At 50.2% G+C, this 18,984-nt stretch overlaps 7 protein-coding genes across 7 annotated transcripts, besides 1 other annotated feature; 3 read left to right on the top strand and 4 right to left on the bottom strand.

Annotated features, from left to right (window-relative positions):
* Positions 1 to 354: 354 nt before the first annotated feature.
* BDV17DRAFT_287253 (ankyrin repeat-containing domain protein) lies at positions 355 to 2,195 on the bottom strand (the record flags this gene model as incomplete). Its single annotated transcript, XM_073761125.1, has 2 exons — positions 355 to 1,949; positions 2,033 to 2,195. The coding sequence occupies 2 exons, from the start codon at positions 2,193 to 2,195 to the stop codon at positions 355 to 357; spliced, it is 1,758 nt and encodes a 585-aa protein (XP_073619715.1).
* Positions 2,196 to 4,030: 1,835 nt separating this feature from the next.
* BDV17DRAFT_287252 (uncharacterized protein) lies at positions 4,031 to 4,641 on the top strand (the record flags this gene model as incomplete). The annotated part of the gene is made up of 2 exons (XM_073761124.1): positions 4,031 to 4,214; positions 4,583 to 4,641. 2 exons carry the CDS (start codon positions 4,031 to 4,033, stop codon positions 4,639 to 4,641), a joined length of 243 nt encoding a protein of 80 aa, XP_073619714.1.
* Positions 4,642 to 5,852: 1,211 nt separating this feature from the next.
* Positions 5,853 to 10,445, top strand: BDV17DRAFT_287251 (glycosyl hydrolases family 31-domain-containing protein; the record flags this gene model as incomplete). Its single annotated transcript, XM_073761123.1, has 4 exons — positions 5,853 to 5,966; positions 6,102 to 6,289; positions 7,892 to 9,106; positions 9,158 to 10,445. The coding sequence occupies 4 exons, from the start codon at positions 5,853 to 5,855 to the stop codon at positions 10,443 to 10,445; spliced, it is 2,805 nt and encodes a 934-aa protein (XP_073619713.1).
* A 788-nt stretch (positions 10,446 to 11,233) lies between these two features.
* On the bottom strand, positions 11,234 to 11,712 carry BDV17DRAFT_287250 (uncharacterized protein; the record flags this gene model as incomplete). The annotated part of the gene is made up of 2 exons (XM_073761122.1): positions 11,234 to 11,403; positions 11,463 to 11,712. The coding sequence occupies 2 exons, from the start codon at positions 11,710 to 11,712 to the stop codon at positions 11,234 to 11,236; spliced, it is 420 nt and encodes a 139-aa protein (XP_073619712.1).
* A 755-nt stretch (positions 11,713 to 12,467) lies between these two features.
* On the bottom strand, positions 12,468 to 14,254 carry BDV17DRAFT_279230 (TPR-like protein; the record flags this gene model as incomplete). Its single annotated transcript, XM_073759681.1, has 5 exons — positions 12,468 to 12,551; positions 12,723 to 13,058; positions 13,092 to 13,477; positions 13,521 to 14,117; positions 14,197 to 14,254. 5 exons carry the CDS (start codon positions 14,252 to 14,254, stop codon positions 12,468 to 12,470), a joined length of 1,461 nt encoding a protein of 486 aa, XP_073619711.1.
* A 358-nt stretch (positions 14,255 to 14,612) lies between these two features.
* Positions 14,613 to 15,429, top strand: BDV17DRAFT_279229 (uncharacterized protein; the record flags this gene model as incomplete). The annotated part of the gene is made up of 2 exons (XM_073759680.1): positions 14,613 to 15,312; positions 15,401 to 15,429. The coding sequence occupies 2 exons, from the start codon at positions 14,613 to 14,615 to the stop codon at positions 15,427 to 15,429; spliced, it is 729 nt and encodes a 242-aa protein (XP_073619710.1).
* Positions 15,430 to 16,232: 803 nt separating this feature from the next.
* Positions 16,233 to 16,439: a sequence feature (Protein overlapping with rRNA (BDV17DRAFT_252367, KAL4932876.1) was converted to a misc_feature.).
* Positions 16,440 to 16,511: 72 nt separating this feature from the next.
* On the bottom strand, positions 16,512 to 18,752 carry BDV17DRAFT_279228 (MFS general substrate transporter; the record flags this gene model as incomplete). Its single annotated transcript, XM_073759679.1, has 6 exons — positions 16,512 to 16,514; positions 16,847 to 16,881; positions 16,980 to 17,153; positions 17,242 to 18,231; positions 18,333 to 18,578; positions 18,653 to 18,752. 6 exons carry the CDS (start codon positions 18,750 to 18,752, stop codon positions 16,512 to 16,514), a joined length of 1,548 nt encoding a protein of 515 aa, XP_073619709.1.
* Positions 18,753 to 18,984: the final 232 nt, after the last annotated feature.

Raw genomic sequence — 18,984 nt, 5'->3', positions numbered from 1 at the left:
CTTGGGCAATTACTACACTTGCAAGGACCGTGTAAGTAGGCTTGGTTGCAGATAGGTAGTTGGTATTTGACCTAGGAGCCGGATGACCTTGAAGCCGCTCCTGCACTCCTAAGCAGATTTGTAGGTCCTGTCGCAGTATGTGCCACCTTATCCTGATGAGTGTACCTATGTGGTCGCTTAATCTTGGGGCTGGCATTCAGGATATCGGGTAGAGGATAGGGTATAAGGCTTACGCCTAAACTCCACAAAATATGATACTTATGTCGAGCTTTGTGTAGTTTTTGCTGACAGCCAGCGCATGGAAATTTGCAACAGAGGCATGTGATATTCATAAGGTTGGCAATTCCTCTTGAACTATACAGAGCCCACGAAGGGTCGATCAAGCCTGCGACACGTCAGAAGAAACCTCAGTGCCTCAACATTTATAACACGAACGGCTGGCATAAGAGGTGCTTGGCGATATCGCTTTCTGATATTGATATTCAAGTTGATGTTGGGGTGATTAAGCAGGGCATCCAGAATCTCAGCAGTAAAGTCCCCGTCGTCAATGTCAAATTTCAAAGGAATTATTTCAAGGCAGCGGTCTTTGTTCGAGTTGATAGCAAGGTCCGGATGCTCTAACAGAGCCCTGACTGTCCCGGCGTCGCCTGAGCAGACCGCATACTGTAAAGCTGTACGTCTGCGGGCGTCGTGCGCGTTGATGGCATTATGGTACTCAACAGAAAGCAGGTATCGAAGGACTTCTTCATTTCCCCATATTGCAGGTACAAATAAAGTAGTCTCGCGCCTGTTGGTATGGTAGTCTCCCAGGACGCCGGCGTCAGCCTCTATAATGGCCTTGACAATACTCACTTTCCCGCCTATAAGTGCCATGTAAAGGATAGACGAATGAGGAGCATTGGTGCGAGGAAACAACTGGTGGAATACTTTCTCATGCCCTAGGATAGCCGCCAGGAATACAGGTGTATTCACTGCAGCCGATCCATGACAGTCGACAGACACCGTGTCGCTCTTCAACAACTCTGCGACAACCGCGTCATTTCCCCTAGCCGAAGCCCAGATTAGCGGCGCAACATCCCAATGGTCCCGGACCTTGACGTTGGCTTTTCCTCTCTCGATCAACTCTCGCACGGCCCGCGCATGGCCTCCTCCGGCAGCATAATGTAGCGGCGTCTCCCCGGAATTGTTGCGCACATCCGCCTTGATCCCGATATCTAGAAAGTTCCGGACGAGCGTGTCATGGCCACCCAGTGCAGCGAAATGCAGTACAGTATCCCCACTACCAACGGTCGGGACTCGCATGTCGGCACCACACTTTTTCACCAAGAATGTTAGAACGTCTCCACGCCCAGCGAGTGCAGCGGCCATGGACGGCGGGTACACCCATTTATCATCTGGGTCTGAATCAGCAGGAACGCCCATCTCAAGCAATATTGACATATGGTCAAGTCGGCCTAGATACGCTGCCGTCATCATTACTGCCGCCAGCACCTCGCCTTTCCCTTCATCTAGGTCCCCCAAGTCCCTTCCCTCTGCGAGAATATCAATAACTAACCAGGTCGAAACAATTCCCACCAAGAGAGCAATTATTCCAGCAAGGTAGTTTCTTTCCAGTAGTAGTGGATCTTCCTCTTCCTTCCCCGCGTCATAGTTGCCATTGCCATGGCCATTCCGGACGTTCTCGCCTCTAAAATACGACTGCGAATGCAAATGCGAATGGGAAAACAACGCCACCGCCCCATCCACACCTTGCGTGACCGTTCGAACGAGCCCATAATTAAATTTCTCGCGGCACTGCCTGTGCCGCTGTACCGCGGCGCTGAGGAGCCGTTGCCCCATTGCCATTGTTGAAGGCGTTGCTGGCCCGCGTCGAAGCGGCATCCCGTATCCAATATTGCCTGCCCGGATAGCGGCCAGGAAGATGTCGATTAGGAGTTCATCGAATAGGCCTATGGAGAACGGTTAAAATGCTACCTGATCTCTGGATGAGTAGACAAAGGAGAGGAGAGAAGAATATAGAAGGCATGCATACGATTGACAAGCCTCAGATTCAAAAACCAGTTGAACTCTTCCAGGGCGAGGAATCGGCGCCTCTCATCGCGCGGTAGGCGTTTCCCCCATTCCCAGCTGGTTGGGCCCGGTACCAGGAGGGTGAGAATGATGTGAATGATCTCTGGTGGTAAGCCTGGTGACATTACTAATTACTAGTAGATGCTCTGAACATGCGAAGGACAAGGTTGTATCAAATGAGGTGGGGGTGGTGCCATGACTGATGATCCTTCAAGACGTGTATAATCATGTGACCGGGGGGACCTAACCCTAAGTTTAAATCACCGGCCAGTATTCCCAGAGTTTATCATATCTCGACCATGTCCGTAGAGTGGAGAACATTGGTGGCTAATGTAAATGGTTTTCCTAAATGTGCTTGATGCGAGTCTCATGCTGGCGGTTTGTGCAAGAGGCGTTGCAGTTCTGTGGCTACCTAGGTGCAGCTGTCCCTCACTTCGGTAGCTGCAAACATCCCTAATACTCATGGAGTACAAAGTTACGAGGCGGGCCGTGGGGCCGGCAGAGAAACCACCAGCTAGTTTGCTGGCCACTGAATGACCTGGCTAACGTGGAGACTGCGGGGGATCCCCCCAACGCTAGGGAACAACAGGCCTACGGTCACTGGAGTTAGGTGTTAAAGAAGCTCCTTAAAAGGTATTATATAGGCCATCGATAGAATCAATCGAGGGCCCCGAATAGGTTTATCACCCATGAAACCGGCGTTGATGGCCTCATGCTCCACTTCTTTAAGAAGCCCTGTATATCTAGATCACATCTCGGGCTGAATCAGGTGTGAACTTGAATTGAATTGAATTGAAATTGAATATAAGGCCAAGAGCAGCTACCTCGTGGATGAGTGCAGTGAAATGGTTTAGACAACGACGCAAGAGCCTGCGAAACAGGTACAAGCTTTGACCAACAATGCGCCGACTTCCAGGCAAGCATCTGCATATTTAGCGGCGACTTGACGACACAGGAAGCCTGACTGAAGGTGGATAAGGCGTCTGAGTGACGGCCAGGAAGGAACCTAGTATGTATATCCTGCCAGTACAACCAAGCCTCAACCTTTTATCCGCTGTCTTGACCTTGGATCTCAGAGCATAATGTGTACTACGTAGAACCCATAGAGAATTTTTTAGGTACGGTCTCCTTTTAACCGCGCTCAACCGGCTCCCTGCCCAACATGAGATACATTGGCGTAAAGATATCCTTCTATTCAGCCTCGACCAAGGCATCCCCAGCAACAGACAGGCTCGTGACAACGGCGTTCACCCCCTTCCGCAAAACCCTGAGTGCCTCTAAAGACGTAGGCAACCAAATCCTAGTACCGTCGCGCATTCCAGGGCGATACAGAAAGGGGATACCACCAAGGCGCGACGGCCGGGCGCCGCGCCAGATCCTCATGATGCACAATCTCAAAACCCGGCAGCCTTCATGGTAGCAAAGCCCTCCTGAACAATGAATAATTTGGCAATGCCATTTCCTTGCTGAATGCCCAGCGCAAGGCGTCGATGCTCTGGATCTTCATGGTTAAAGTTCTCCGTGAGAAGCCGCTCATAGACCTCGAATACGCCGCCGGGCTTGAGCGCGCGATAGATTCCACATAAACGCTCTCTAGCGTGGGGGCATGCAGCGTCGCCTCAATCGCATACGCCGCGTCAAATATGCCCTCGCCAAATCTCATTGCCATATACACAAAATCCCCTTTCACGAAGGAAACTTTGACGAGGGCTGCATTGGTAAACATTGCGTATGGTTCGGGTATATAGCAAGGTCCCTGCTAAATTAATAAACCAGTGCAGATCCCGGATCTCTCGGACACTGCGTCACAGTTGGACGACATATTGTATGCGCACTATTTTGAAACCCGGGGTATCTCTAGGTATCCCAGAGCGTCTGCCTCGGTCCTTACGTATCTTGGCCAACCCCCTCTGGGTGTTCATGTTGTATATTCGTGGTCGTCCATGTCGAAAACGTCAAAATGGCTCTTCTAAACGCTATTTCAGTGCCGCATGTTGCATCCTACCTTCTTCTGCATCTCGCCATTTACTTTGTTTTCCTTACTGTCTACCGTGTTTGGTTCAGCCCGTTCAGTCGCTTCCCAGGCTCGCCCCTTGCCAAAGCTTCATTCTGGTATGAATTCTACTACGACTGGGTCAAGCCGGGTATGTATTACCAACAGATTCAAGAAATGCATTGGCGCTCCGGTGAGTGACCTTGGCAGCATTGTGATGGAAAGATAGGTAAACATAATTCTAAATCAAAGACACTGACCAGTGATCCGAAACCATTCATAGGGCCCGTCGTCCAAGTGACGCCAGACGAGATTCACGTATCAGACCCATTCTATGCAGTAAGGTGTTTGTCACAGCGGGGACTCGCAAGACGGATATGTACGTCGGGCCCTTTCGTGGGACCCCTTTCGAAGGTTAGCTCTGCGCTGCCCTCCTCTTCATTCCCTCGTTTCCTAACGCTACACTATTACTGCCCTAGGCCGCTAACAGTTTTACCTCTGGGTAAACCAAACCATCAGAATACATCGAACTCCTCCGCATGTCGATCCAGAAATCCTTCACGCGGAACACCATTTAATCCGCGGAACCGCACGTCGTGAAAACCGATCGGACGTTCGCAAGCCGTCTCGATGAGTATAAAGACGCAGGGAGGTCGGTTAATCTGAGTTATGCGCTGCTGTCGTTTGCTGTGGGTATGTCTACTATTAAAGAACCGACCGAGCGGCCCGAAGGCCTTTGCTAATTGTGAGAGTGAACAGATTCTGTCTCGGTGTCTATTTGTGAGAGCCCGACGAGATATCTCGCGGACCCGGAATTTATTGCTGTTTGGTGAGTGGTAAATGGATTGGTGGCTGGTGCCCTCCAGCTCTACCTATAAGATGCCCTTTCTTTCCTCTGCAGTACTGCTGACTTGTACCAGGTTCAAGACCCAAAGGCAGGGTATGACCCTCGTTCCACTCCTGGCTATGCTCCCGGGAACCATGAGGTACGTACGCAGACTTGATTCCAGTCTTTATATACGCACTCATGACCAGAGAGAATGAACGAAGCAAATAACTAAGCCGCCATTTATCTGTACCCATCTAGGAGTCTGACCACGCGCCTCTTCGAGTTTCTTTCCTCGGTCATGCCCCCAACGAAGGCATACTAGCCAGTAAGTACAGAGATAAGAAGAGACCCTGCATGACAGCAACATCGCCAGCTATTAAGAGTGGCCTGGTTTACAACAGCCAAATAGGGAAAAAAAAATTAAAAAAATTAAATACTGGCCGGGCTCCAAAGAAGCGCTACAGCCATCCCACATCGTCAACTTCGAGTATAGAGAGCGGGCAGTTGCACTGAAAGCGCAGTTTGGAGATGACATTTATGATCTTGGTGGACAGGTTCGCATCCTTGATTTTTCTTTCCTCTCCTTTTGCCTTTCTTAGCCCTGCGATGGGTATAAAAATACCACTCTTGTGGTCCTTTTCTACTTTTCAGAAACTGAAACTCGCAGCTGGTTTCAACAAGCCGGGATAAACCCAGTGTCCAGCTGCCTGCAGACAATCACCACGCATTTAGCACTCAAATCCACGAAACGACAGAAGCTGCGGAGCAAACTGGAGACTCTGTTGTCGTCGAAACGGAGACTTTTGGGATCCGGACCTGCCAGTAGTTCTGAAGACTCCTGGCAAGAACTCGAACAACTGCCCTATCTGGACGCTTGTATTAAAGAAGGCCTACGGTGAGTCATACTATACCATGGGTACCAGGTCTCGATATAAGGCCGGTTGGATGAAGCAATGAGAAATGTCCGACCTGTTCAACGCAACGTACAGTCTCGGTGGAGGGAACATGCACCGCACAGCGCGGGTCTTTCCAGAAACAGATCTCGTCGTCGAGGGATGGACGATTCGAAGGGGGGTGAGTACCTTATCTCTTTTAACTCACCTTATAAACATACCCCCTGCCAAAAGCCTTATGATTGTCTTTCTGTCAATTGTATTGGGACATGGCATATTTCTAAAGTACCAAATGCTAACTTAGGACGATCTATAGATCGCAGTCGACATGTCCTCCCACTTCATGCACATGGACGCAGAAGCCTTTGTCGAGCCCGAGAAATTCGACCCAGAGCGCTGGCTTGACCGCGACAGCGACGGTGAGAGGAATAAGCGCCAGAGTCGAGAAGTAGTCGATCACCTCGTCTCCTTCAGCAAGGGGTCGAGAGATTGTCTAGGCAAATAGTGAGTTGATCTATCTCCTCCTGACATTCCGTCTCGTCAGGAGTCTAGTCTAGGTGGATGACATGCCAATGGAATCTCTGTCTCTAAATAGCCAAGCGCAGATGACAATGTGCCACCTCCTCCACGAGCTATACAAACCTGGCGCGCCGGAGCTAGAGCTTTACGAGACGGATGAGAGCGATGTGGCCCTGGCCATGGGTACATGTTTCCCTTGCCGGGGTTGGAGTCTGAGGGGGTGAGGGTTCTTGTTCGGTCGTCGTAGCCTGGACCCCGGTTGTTGTTCTTCCTTGTCTTTCGACTTTTGGCCTGACTCGTTTGGTATACCATTTCATATGTCATACTCTGCGGGAAGACGAGGGTGTAATGGGTAGTCGTGTTTGTTCTGAGTAGTCAGTGTATTGAGATGATACACACATGGTAACAGTCGTCATGCATTTAGCGGACCCTTATGATGCTCCGCAATTAAACAATCCGCTTTGCTCTCTATATTTACTTGCCCCAAACATACATTCCCCTCAGGAGTGATCAGCCTTTGCCTTCTTTACATTATCACATTGTTTTTACTATGCATAGTGCCCGACACCAGCGCGTCACGCACCCAATCCTCACTCGAGTGCTTCCCAAACCTGAACGACTTCGATAGGGTAAGCAAGCCTTTAGCGGAATCTATATCACCATCTCCATGTCTCCCGCCCACTTTGATTATAATTGCCAGGGTGGATTGTGCATCGGCTTGGGGCCGTATACTTGGTGGTGCAGGCAACCTTTTAGAGAGCTAGTCCTTGAGCATCTGGCTAGGGGTCTTCATTCTTCCCAACTTCCTGATTATCATCCTCATTTTCTCTCTTATCGTCCCGTCATCTGTTTTGTCATAATCTTCCTCGTCCTCGTCCTCCTCGTCACCATCCTCTTCCCCTCTGCCTTCAGATCTAAAATAGCTCTGGATATTTGCATCGTCGCTATCACTGTCGTCATCAATATCATCCGCGCTGTATTCTTCATCATCGGTACCAGGCCCCTCAAACTTACCAATATGACAGTCTGACACTTCTATAATCCAGCTGTTAATCAAAATCCTCAGCGAGAAGTGTAACCTGAAACCGTGCTCAGAAACAATGACTGCAGCGACCAGGATTGTCTTGCGATTCCTTCCCCAGAAGTGCTATTGAAGGATTGTTCAATGTAGGGAGGGATCTATTAGATTTTCGAAGGCATTCAGTGAAGGCAGCCGCTATGAGTTTGTTAATGTTGATGGGTGACGTATACCAAAATTAGGCCACTCTAATGGAAAAAGGGGAAAAGAAAGTTCTACACCAGTCCATGTAAAATACCTAATGCTAATAAGTAATTAGCCGATTTGACGATATCGTCCATTGACATTTGTGAGAATTAAAAGTCCGCCGATCTCGTAAGCTAGCCGATATTGTAGCGTCACAGTCGGCTAATCGTTAAATCGCCAATAGCCATATAGCGGGACTAATCATGGAGAATTACCGACCTGGGCAGCCGGGGATTAATATCATGTTGTCATACCCCGATAACTGGAAAGTTACCCGGGGAGCTTGGTCCACTTCCCCAACAACTGACGCCCATTCCTGGAAGCTCTGCCTCGCTACAAGCTGTTGTGGCTATCAAACGCTGGGATGATGTATACGCTGATTGGCTTGACATTAGATACAACCCTAATTGGGCCGCTGCAGCTCCAAATGTTAGTGGAGACCCCTCTCAGTCTTCAGGCACTGTCCGCATGGCCCTTAAAAAGGGCTGGTCGCGCACTGCAGAGCCTCCTGTCACGCCATCAAACTCTGATCAACTCAGTATGCGGTCTTCGGGTTTCTGGTTCTGGGCGTCTGCCGCTCTGTCCTCTACCGGGGCTTTTGCGTCGCAGTCGTCATGGGACTTGGGCAAGGACTTTCAGCTCATGGTGGATGATAGTGCCAACCGGCTATCTCTCACTCAGAAGGGTCGGACCATCTGGGATACAGTTCCTGGCAAAGGCTTTATTAGTGCGAGCGGGGGAGAAGATATTGTCACTGCCGCCAATGGCAATTTCAAGATCGAGGAAGTCGATGAGCATAAATGTACGGGCCAGCAGATAACCAAGATCGGCCAACGGTCATGGCAGGGTAGCGTGAGCGATCATGCCGCCGTTATTCAGGGCCAACTCACAGGCTGCGGTGATGCCACTGTTCCCTTCTCCGTGGCCTTCTGGGTGCCGTCTCAATTCCCGGATCGCATCGCCTTCAATGCCCAGGTTAACAATGGCTCTTCATCCAATGCCGCCACGAAGCTGTTCCTCACCTACCGCTCTTCACCTTCCGAAGACTTCTACGGACTCGGAGGCCAAGCGTCGTTTGCGTCGCTGAAGAACCAGTCCGTCCCGATCTTCTCTCGCGAGCAAGGTGTCGGCCGCGGCGACCAACCTACCACAGACCTCCATAACGAGGACAGCTTTTTCGCAGGGGGGGACCAGTTTACCACATACTCAGCTATTCCGCAGTATATCAGTTCACATGCCCGAGTATTCCACCTGATGGAGGAGAACACTGCTTATACTACTTTTGACTTCACCAATTACAACGCAGTCACCGTGCGACATGACGCTCCATTTGTTGGGGGCTACTTGATGCAAGCAGAGAGCATGCTCGATGGGATTACCATGGTTACTGACTATACTGGGAGAATGCCCGAGCTGCCTCGGTGGGTCGACAGCGGTGCAATTCTCGGCATTCAAGGTGGACAGGCAAAGGTAAATAGGGTCGTCGAGCGTGGACTTGGCCAGTCGTGTCCGATTGCCGCTGTCTGGCTCCAGGATTGGTAAGACTATAGTACAACTCCTTGTAAGCCCGTTGACTAACAGAACACAAGGTCCGGAACCCATGAGCAGAGCGTCTCCTACATGACTCTTAATGTCTCCCGTCTGTGGTGGAACTGGGAGAATGATGCCAATCTCTATCCCACATGGAACAACTTCGTCCAGTCATTGCGCGACAGACACGACATCCGAACACTGGCATACATCAACCCATTCATTGCCAATGTCAGCACCAAGGCCGACGGATACCGAAGAAACCTGTATCTCGAGGCCACCAAGGGCGGGTACATGATCCAAAACGCCACAACCAACGGAAACTCTGTCATTTCAAGCGGTCCTGGCCTTGACGCAGGAATCATCGATCTTACCAATCCCGCCACAAGATCGTGGTTCAGAAACGTCATGCTCGACCAGGTCTGGAACGCCAACATCTCCGGCTTCATGACTGACTTTGGCGAATACACTCCGGTCTCCTCTGATACTCGATTCGCGGACAAGGACATCGATCCCTTCTTCTACCACAACGCTTACCCCCGCGAATGGGCCGCCCTCCACCACTGGATCGGCAAGAGCGTCTCCCAGTTCAAAGACTCAATCCTTTTCCACCGCTCGGCCTCCATGTCCGCCAACCGCTACCAGAATCTACACTGGGCCGGCGACCAGGCCATTAACTGGGGCGTGAATGACGGAATCAAGTCTTCCGTGACCATCATGGGCCACATGGGCCTGTCTGGCTACGCCCACGGGCACACCGAGATCGGCGGCTACACCACGACGTGGGATAGCAACGGCGTTGTCAACCGCTCCGCCGAGCTCCTCGGGCGCTGGGGCGAACTTGCAGCCGTCTCCAGCTCCGTCTTCCGCACCCATGAGGGTAACGTGCCACAGGTCAATGCCCAGTCCTACACCAATTCTTCAACCTATGCCTACTTTAGCTACAATGCGCGCATGTTCGCCAGTCTAGGCAAGTACCGTCGGACAATCCTTGACACTGAGTCTAAGAAGCTGGGCTGGCCGGTGCTGCGCATGCCTGTTATCTATCACCCGAGCGACCCCAAGGCAAAGGCGATCAGCTATCAGAGCTTCTACCTGGGAGCGGACCTCTATGTTGCCCCGGTGCTTGACCCTGGTCGCATGAGTGTGGAGGTCTACTTCCCTGGCAAGGGTGAGACGTATACTCACGTTTGGTCTGGGCAGGAGTATCACGGTGGTCAGACGGTGCAGGTTTCCGCCCCCTATGGGAAGCCGGCCGTTTTTATTGTCGGGTCGCCGAAGCATAATGATCTCGACGACTTCTTGGAGTTTGTCCGCAGGGAGAATAGCACTGTTATTCGGGTTTAGTTGCCGGGCTCTCATAATCAGGAGCATACACCTTCATGGATATAGTTAAAGGCTGCTAGAAGACATTAATATATGCTGCACGTCTTTCTCCAAGAAGATTGGTTACTGTTTTCCATTAATTACTATTTCCAGAAAGATATATTACCGGAATATTATACTTCATGGAATACAGTGACAAGTATGTAATGATAAATGGGCCACGAGGCCTCTCAAAATAAGATACTTAACCTTCAGCCTCTTTGCGTTACGGAAAGGTTAAACCTCTTCAAGCCTTTCCTAACCCTGGCAGGATGATAGGTGAAGTTTGAAGGACCAAGGACACAAGAGTTTCCTGTCCTGATATACACACCCGTGTAAGCCTTATCAAGAATAACACCGTAAGGAATTCTGATAGAACCCCGACAAGGATCCCGATATCACAATACCTCGTGGACTCCGTGAGATGGCAGGGAATTCTGTTCCACATGTAATAAGATATCCGGCCATCCTTGATACGATATTGTGATAATGTCTAACACCAAGTCGCTAGAAATATTTATATCGCTTGACGTGCTGGCGCAGAATGCCTGTCCGTCTGATATCTCTCGTGAGTTTTATCTTCGTAGCAAAGACTCAAATACTCAACTAGGAAATCCAAGGATCTTAGTGCTTTTTACTACTATCTAGGTCTATGCACAGTGACTGGAGCAAAAGTAGTTCCCCAACTGTAACAGCAACTCCGAAGTGCGCAACGAGCACAACTATGACCTGGTGGGCAGCAGGGCTCCTCCATCGAGACCAAATTGCTGTCACGAGCCGATTTTGGATATGTTGTTGCCAGAATCCATCGACTTCCTTTCCACCGTCACCTCAACCGGGTTTCCGTTGACATAGCCGCTGAGCCGATTCACTTTGACATTTTCGGTGAGCTCCAGAGTCCCTTGAGTCTTAACAGATACTGTCGAGTCGAGGGACTGCACTGAACGGTGCTTTGTTATCTTCAGATGCTTTCGCGGCAGATGTCAGATTGACCGGCACCTTCGTATCTCTCATCAGGTCCATCGGGACGGAAATAGTAGAGACACCCAGATGACGAATGGCCTGGTTCCCGTTGGAATCCCTGACTCTGTTCTTCCGTGCAAATCGAGAAGACTCGATCAACATCGGTGTTTGTACGCCCAATGACCGCGTTTGCCCCGAATACAGTCGCACCTAGACCCTCCTGATACATCCATTCTTTGAGTGTTTCCTTACGTGCATTCTTCAGCGCGTTCAGGGCCTGCTCCATCTCTGGTAGAGTTAAGCAATTTTGACCACGCCCAAGAAGGACCTGTTTGCAGGGGATTACTATACCACAATTGACAAGTTACAAACCTACACTGTCCCAGGTATTTTCAGCTGAGAGCGATGCTGCGAACATGCGCCGGCTATGTTGCTCCACGAGTAGCGTGAAGCACAAACAGCAACCCACCCATCTTCAGACCCGCATTGCCCCCTAACAAACATAAGCTGAACTTCCAAAGACGAATGTGGTCCTGCACTGCAGAATCGGGTTCACCGTCGTGTCATTATTTACGACTATAGGATGCTTATCTACAAAGCCAAGTTGCGTGTTTCCAGGCTTTCTGCTCTCAAGAACTATATATAGGTATGTAGGGTGATATTGTTTTATCCCTCGACAAATGCCGCAGTTATTGCTGTCTTGTCCTTGAAAGCTTGCTTTGCAATTTGACCCAAGTATAAGTTTATATAATTGTCATCGCACAGCTATCTCTGGACTCGCGTTGCTGGGCCTTCAGGAAGAATCGATGATCGCCGAGCAAGGATCCGTAATGGCCTGATAAAGTGGTCTTGTTGGCAAACGGGGTGCGCGTAAAGGGTAATGTAGTGTCATGGCTACAGTAGTTCGTCTTCTCAATCAAGGGTAGCCTGGAAATAAAACCGTTGCATTGAGATAGCTCTATCTTAATTCTCTACTAGCTACTAACCTCCTTGATCCGGCAGAAGTTGCAAGTAATAAGTAGAGTAAATGAAGGATGTCCTTTACTCTGAAGACAGATCGTGCTGATCGCGCGGGTATTTGGACTTTGGCCGGAAAGCCACAAGTTTTAGCCACCAAGAGCCCAGCTGCAAAAAAGAACCAGCTGTAATCCTCCCAGATTCGTGTCCTAAATGGGAGATTGCGCTCCGCCACCAGCAAAGCACAAGCCCAGTCCTAGTTCCCTACTAGATCTGAACGTGATGGCTCGGGATCAGCGGCTCCACATTGGGTAGTTGGATTTTCCCCTTCCAGGCGACAAAAGCACGAGGAAGAACATTTGTCATACCAAGGTCTGCCATATAAGCCTCTAGAGCTTGTTCGACGTGACCTTGTTCCAACAAGAGTGCACCATAGGCGTGTCGAACGGGCTGCATCCAGCCCCACGGTTTATCATATGGTAGATTGTCCTCTAAATCTATGGCCTTGCGTAGTGATGCAAAGGCAGCCCCTAGATTCCCCATTCGGTATTCAAGCTCTCCATCCAACATGGCTTGGGCTACAGCCAGAATGTCCAAACACTTGTTGTTAAAAAGTGATCTCGAGGGCTGGACACGTTTTACCGCGCTTTGGAAAAGACGTTTCTGATCTTGCGCCTATTCGATTCTCCCCGCGGCAGCAAATGCAACACCTTTTGCATAATGTATGATCGAGGTTGTCATAGAATAAAGGAACTGATCCTCGGGAACTTCAAGCCGTACAATATCCTCCCATCGTCCGAACCGGATGAAGACATGTGCTCGTAGTGGTAGAAAGGACTCTAGCCAATCAGCCATAGGTGGTGATTCCACCCGTAGAAGGCCCTCTGGAATTGAAGCCTCTAGCCTTGCGACAGTGTCCAATGCTACTTGGAGTTGCCCCGAGAACATGGCCGCGTAGACGCGAAAGTGGTAGTCATGAGATCGATAAAGAGTATAGAAATTAAGAGGACCCTCTATTCTGTAATATTTCTCGTCGGCTTCGATTGCCGCGGAATTTGACGCAATTGCTTGTTGGTACTGACCGCATATAACATCTAGGTGAGTGGGCATATGGTGCAGATGGCCCCCATCTGGGACAAGTCCCCCGGAGATGATCGGCAATATGAAGTGCAGATTCAGGAAACGGCGACGTTTCCATAAGGTGTATGTATAAATGCAACAAGCCTGGGTGCTCAAGTCCTCCTGGCAGACTTAATGCTCGATCAAGAAGATTTTTAACTTGAATTGTTGACGCTCCCTTCTCAGGCTTCCCGGCCCGCAAATCCCACAATTTCCAAGGCGTTAAAGTCATGAGTGCTTCGGCGTAAATTGTGATAACATCGAGATCCGACGGAAATCTGTCGAATACCTGGCCCATCGCCTGCGCAAATCTCTCGTCCCACACGGCGCATGGCTTAGTGGGCAACTCCTCTGGGTAACGGAATTGAATAGCTTTGATCAGGGCCGCCTCAACAGGTGAGACTTTGGGAATGAGGGATTCTGCAGTCTTTGCAGCTGAATGAGCCCGACGCACTACTGTGGCGAGGTCTTTCTCGTCGAAATGGCTCCACGGCTTGTTGTAGTTGCAACCGATAGAGTAAGCAAGACCCCAGTAAGCTAAGGCACAGTCAGGGTCGAGTTTGGTCGCCCGCTCGAAACATCTGGCTGATTCTTCATGATTGAACGCATACGTCCCTACCCCGTAGGAAATGGAGTTTTTCGATTCCAATCACGAGCTGTCTCATTCAGTAGATTGCGTACCTTTCGAGCTCACGAATTGAATCCGGTTTGCCTGATAGGTTGTCTACTTTGAAAATGCCAAAATTGTGCATCAGTCAAGCACTGAATGGCGCTATGAGGAGCCACCTTGTCTATCCGGTATCCGCGGGTTCCCGGCTTGAGATGGGAGATTCGCGAATTCCCCTCCCCCAGGCGTCAGTTTGTCAGCCCTTCTCAGATTGAGAAAGGAAGAAGACTTTTGGGGGCGGTGCGACATTAAAGTTGTGCGAGTTAATCGCGCATGTAAATCTCGGGTCGATTCATGGTACCGTCGCCAATGACGTACAACTCGAGACTATCGTAACATATATAAGAGGACTTCAACTTATACCTTTGCTCATGCTTTGCTCACTTACAGAACCCGATTCCCTACCCGTGCCTCAAGACTAAACAACTGAAGCCCTTTCCAAAATGAGTGTCGCTGTGGCTGGTTCTGGTGCGATGGCCAGGTACGTCTGCGATGAATTTCCGAAATATGGCCATGCGGTGGTGATTCTCAGCCGAAGTGAGAAAGAGTGCTTCCAGAACCGTGCAAAGATCAAGCAAATCGTCACTGATTATTCGGTGCACTCTTTGACGGCCGCAATCGATGACTGCGATGTACTCATATCAATGATCTTGTCATACACGCCCGAATTTATCGACGTCCATCTCAACCTGATTAAGGCGTGTCAAATGAGTGGCCGTTGCAAGCGTTTCGTTCCATCCGAATACGGAACTGACCTGGAAAATTACGTGGATATACCCCTATTCTACTATCGGACACGGGAGCCTATCCTCCGCCAGGCTCTGCGGCAGCAGACAGACATCGAGTGGACCCTGGTTAGCGTGGGTTGGCTGGTTGATTATATTGTACCACAAGGTAATCGATACCTTATGGATGCCGGGGAGGCGTTCCCTATCGACCTTGCGTCCAAAAAGATTGTCATTCCCGGTACAGGCAATGATCCTGTCGACGTCACGGCTGCCCGTGACCTTGCGACGGCTCTGGCATTGCTTGTCAATGCGCCGTCTTGGGAACCATACACATACATTTCCGGCGAGAAAACCAGCTGGAATAAGTTGGCCGAGTTGGTGCAGCAGCGCTACCACGATGTGATAGACATTGCAGGTACCTCCTATCTAAGCTATACGAAGCTCCAAGGAAAGAAAAGAATATTAGGATGGAAGTACTAGGCCCTGGTACTATCCTTGCCAAGGGTTTGCCCGATTTGCTTTTTCATCGTAGGGGCCTATAATTAGATTGCAGCCTTGTATTGAACCCCCGACGAATGTGTTTTCAGTGCGAAAGGCTGAACTTGCGATCATCGTACCCAAAGAGGTCGCCTGCAGTCTGGGCACGAGGCCCGGCGTTTGAGCTGAGATTCAGCCTTGTCTCCTCGTTTCACTATCCATTCTCAGTTATTCTCCTCCCAAACTGCGATGACCGTCGCTTGGACTCGACCCTTGTTTTGCAATTGGGCCTGATCTAGACAGCTCAAACACCCATGACTAACGGCAGCAATCACCCAAATCGATATGCGTCTAGCTTATTTGCAGCGCTGAGAAGCTTCATCATGAAGCTGGTACACATTGGCCAAATTTAGAAGGGACAATACACAGACACCACCGTTAGCGATGGCAACCACGCACACTACCACCACGGGAACGACAGCGCCATCAACAGCCACATCGCATTGGCAGGCAGCAATCAGTTTCTACATACCCTGTCACTCGACCAGACACTTTCCTCTGAGACACATACTCTGAACCTAGAGGACCTTTGCTCCAGCCTTGTCCTGGTAGATGTGCAAGAAAGCGTGGCTCGTTTCTGTCACCCATCAGTGCGTGATTACTCAGAGTACATGCGCAGGCAAGAGTGGACCTGGTCCCATACCATAACCTCTGCCAACCGAGTACAAGCCTCCTAGTGAGTCTCTTGGTAGTTGTCTCTAGTACATACGACCACAGGGTGTGGAGAACAGGGCTTCCCGTCCGCTCAGCCGTACTTAAGCCACACGCCGGCTGGTTAGTAGTATGGTGGGTGACCACATGCGAATCCCAGCTGTTGTATGTTTTTTTGCTCGCGTGGCGAGCATGTGTTATCTGTTTTTGTGGTTTTTATGCGTGGTGGCTAGGTGTTCGTGGATTGTGGCCTTGGCAGTACAACCCAATATATATTGCTGCCAAGTAGGGCAACGACTACAAGTCCTGACGGGCTCCGGACAGACACGGATACTTTGCTTCAATCGATGGTGACTAGAGGGACTGAAACACAATTTTTTTTGAGGTTTGTTAGCACTATTGTTGACTATGCTTGTACATACGACTTCACTGACTACCCCTAGGGTGCTCCGCCAACGGTTTAAATTACGTCAACGCAATTTAGAGATGGCAAAAAAAAAAAGAAGAATTAACCTTGCAGAAAACGAATTTTACCAGCTCAAGTGTGTTTGACAGGGGATGCCAGATGCCGTTCTTGCTGAACGCCTCCAGCTCCGTCCAGTCACACTCGCACTCCCTTCCTCCCCAACTAGCCATGAAACACAGTGAGAGATCTTAGAAATTGATGAAGGTCCGCTACCACCTAGAGCATAACAGCTAACTGACGGAATATGGCGCAGCCTAACGCAAGAAGCCCTCTCTTAGTCCGCTCCAAGCGCAACATAGGTCACAACCCCCATGACAGCACATGATATTGCTAGGATGCGTGTGTGGTCAGCTCAACTCAGTTCAACTTGGTAAGGTTGATCTTGGCACATATATCACAGATTCAATTAAAAAGGGATTTCAACTCACCAAGAACAACATTCATCCAGTAATACCCAAGCGACTCTGTCAGGATCCCCGAGGCCAAGGGGCCAACAAACATGCCGAGCTTCCAAGTGACGTTGGAGAGCACGAACGCGCGCGAGTGGCCTGTTCGCTTACCGAATATACCGGGGTAGTCGTCGGCGAGCTCGGTTGCGCCTCCTGGTTATTGAGCGGAGAGTTAGAGGCATTTGCAGGTGGTCAGGGCCATAAGTAGAAGTGGCAAGGCACAGGTAAGAGCAGGACTTACGCAAAACCTCCACCCCCCCAAACCCAAGCACAAGCGTCCTACAAGCCCCAATACCAACAAGCGTAAGAACATAAACAACCTGCCCTGTCCGATTATCCGCCCACCCCAATCCAGATTCCTTACTACCCGGCACCCCCAGCACCCAAAGCAGCGGCGCTAAGCCCAGGAACCCAACGGTGACGGGGCCCCTCATTCCCAGTGTATCCTTGAGCCAGCCCGCGGGGAAAACGAGGATGAGAGACGGCGCTTGTAAGAGCAGGAAGAGGATCCCGGCTTGCAGACTCTCCCAGTGGAAAACGGACTTTATGTGCAGTGGGATTGTGGCTTCGAAGCTAGAGATTAGGACTGCGAGGAGGGAGTCTGCCACGAGGGAGGTTGTTACGCGGCGCTTGAGGAGCATCATGGTGTAGATTTGGAATGAGGTTGCTGCGGCTCTGGGACTCGCGGGTGTTTCGGCGTGATTGTGAGGAGGATGTTCATGATTATAGTTCTGCTCGTGCTCGTGATGATGATCAAGGCACTGGCCCCGTCGCTGGGGGAGGAGAGGATCTGTTTCAGTCATGGCTGGGATCTGCTCATCACCCTCATGTTCATGAATCCGATCATGGTCTTGCGAGGAGTATCCATTAGTTGAACGCTGACCATTTTCGCAAGCAGGATATTGACCATTCCCGCTCCGGTCCTGATCCTTTTTTATCAGAGAAGCAGAAGGAAAATTATACGGCTCCAGCATGCAAGCCTGAATGGCCGTACCGAGCAGCAAAGCCAGAAACACCGAGAGCCAAGTAAGCGAGTAAGGAACTGAGTTAAACAACGCAGCTGATATTGCAGGACCGGATAATAACCCCGCAGAGACGAAAAGGACGCAGATGCTCATTGCTCGTGCGAGCTGGTTTGGTGCTATGCTGGCGCCGAGAATTGCCATGCCTGCTATCCACAAGAACGAACCGGCGATGGTTTGGATCAGACGGCCGATTATTAGGCCGGCGTCTGGTTATGTGTCCCGCTTGATTAGCGTTGTTCTTGTTCTAGAATGCGGGAGGGGATACTAGGTAAGGTATATTTGGGAAATTGACTGGGGTCGTGCTTACATGTAGTAGACCAAGCCGTGACAGCTGTCCCGACCATATTTATTGCATATGCTGATAGCATGAGGCTGCTTTTCCATTTCACTCTGTCCGATAGATATCCTATCAACGGTGCTGTTGCAATCGATACGATGGCGTTCATGGAGAGGATGATTGATGTGAATAGTTGGGTATGTGTTGGAGCAATTCGCAGGCGGCCTTCGAGAATATCGGGCAGGATAGGGATGATGAAGCTAAACAGGAAGTTGTCTATTTAGTGCTCCGGTCTAGTGTTAGAATATTGACTGTTTCATGAAGGCAGCCGGTGAAGAGCTTCTACTCACCCGTGAACATGGCTATTGATACGACTATTATGATGAACAGCTTGGACGACCGCCATGCGTAGCCTGGAAGCTTCTCTATGTGAGAAGTTGAGTAAAACATCGTCACCTGGAAATAATGAGATGCTCGAGTATCTCAGCTTAACTGATCTGAAGTCGCTGACCCAGGATCGAAGAAGGGGGATGAGGCAGGAAAAGATATAAGATCACTGGGCTTGAAGACGGAGATGAAGAAGATATGAGAGACAAAACTCAATCCCCCACCAAGAATTCGAGCGCCCCAAATTTGCGTAGGTGGGACTCAACTTTACCCCGACAGGAGTTTGGCCGAGGAA

The sequence above is a fragment of the Aspergillus undulatus genome (assembly GCF_047715775.1).
Source record: "Aspergillus undulatus strain CBS 261.88 unplaced genomic scaffold BDV17scaffold_4, whole genome shotgun sequence".
Lineage (NCBI taxonomy): Eukaryota > Fungi > Ascomycota > Eurotiomycetes > Eurotiales > Aspergillaceae > Aspergillus > Aspergillus undulatus.
Note: the sequence above shows the minus strand (reverse complement) of the source record. Positions and strands in the feature narration are given on the sequence as shown.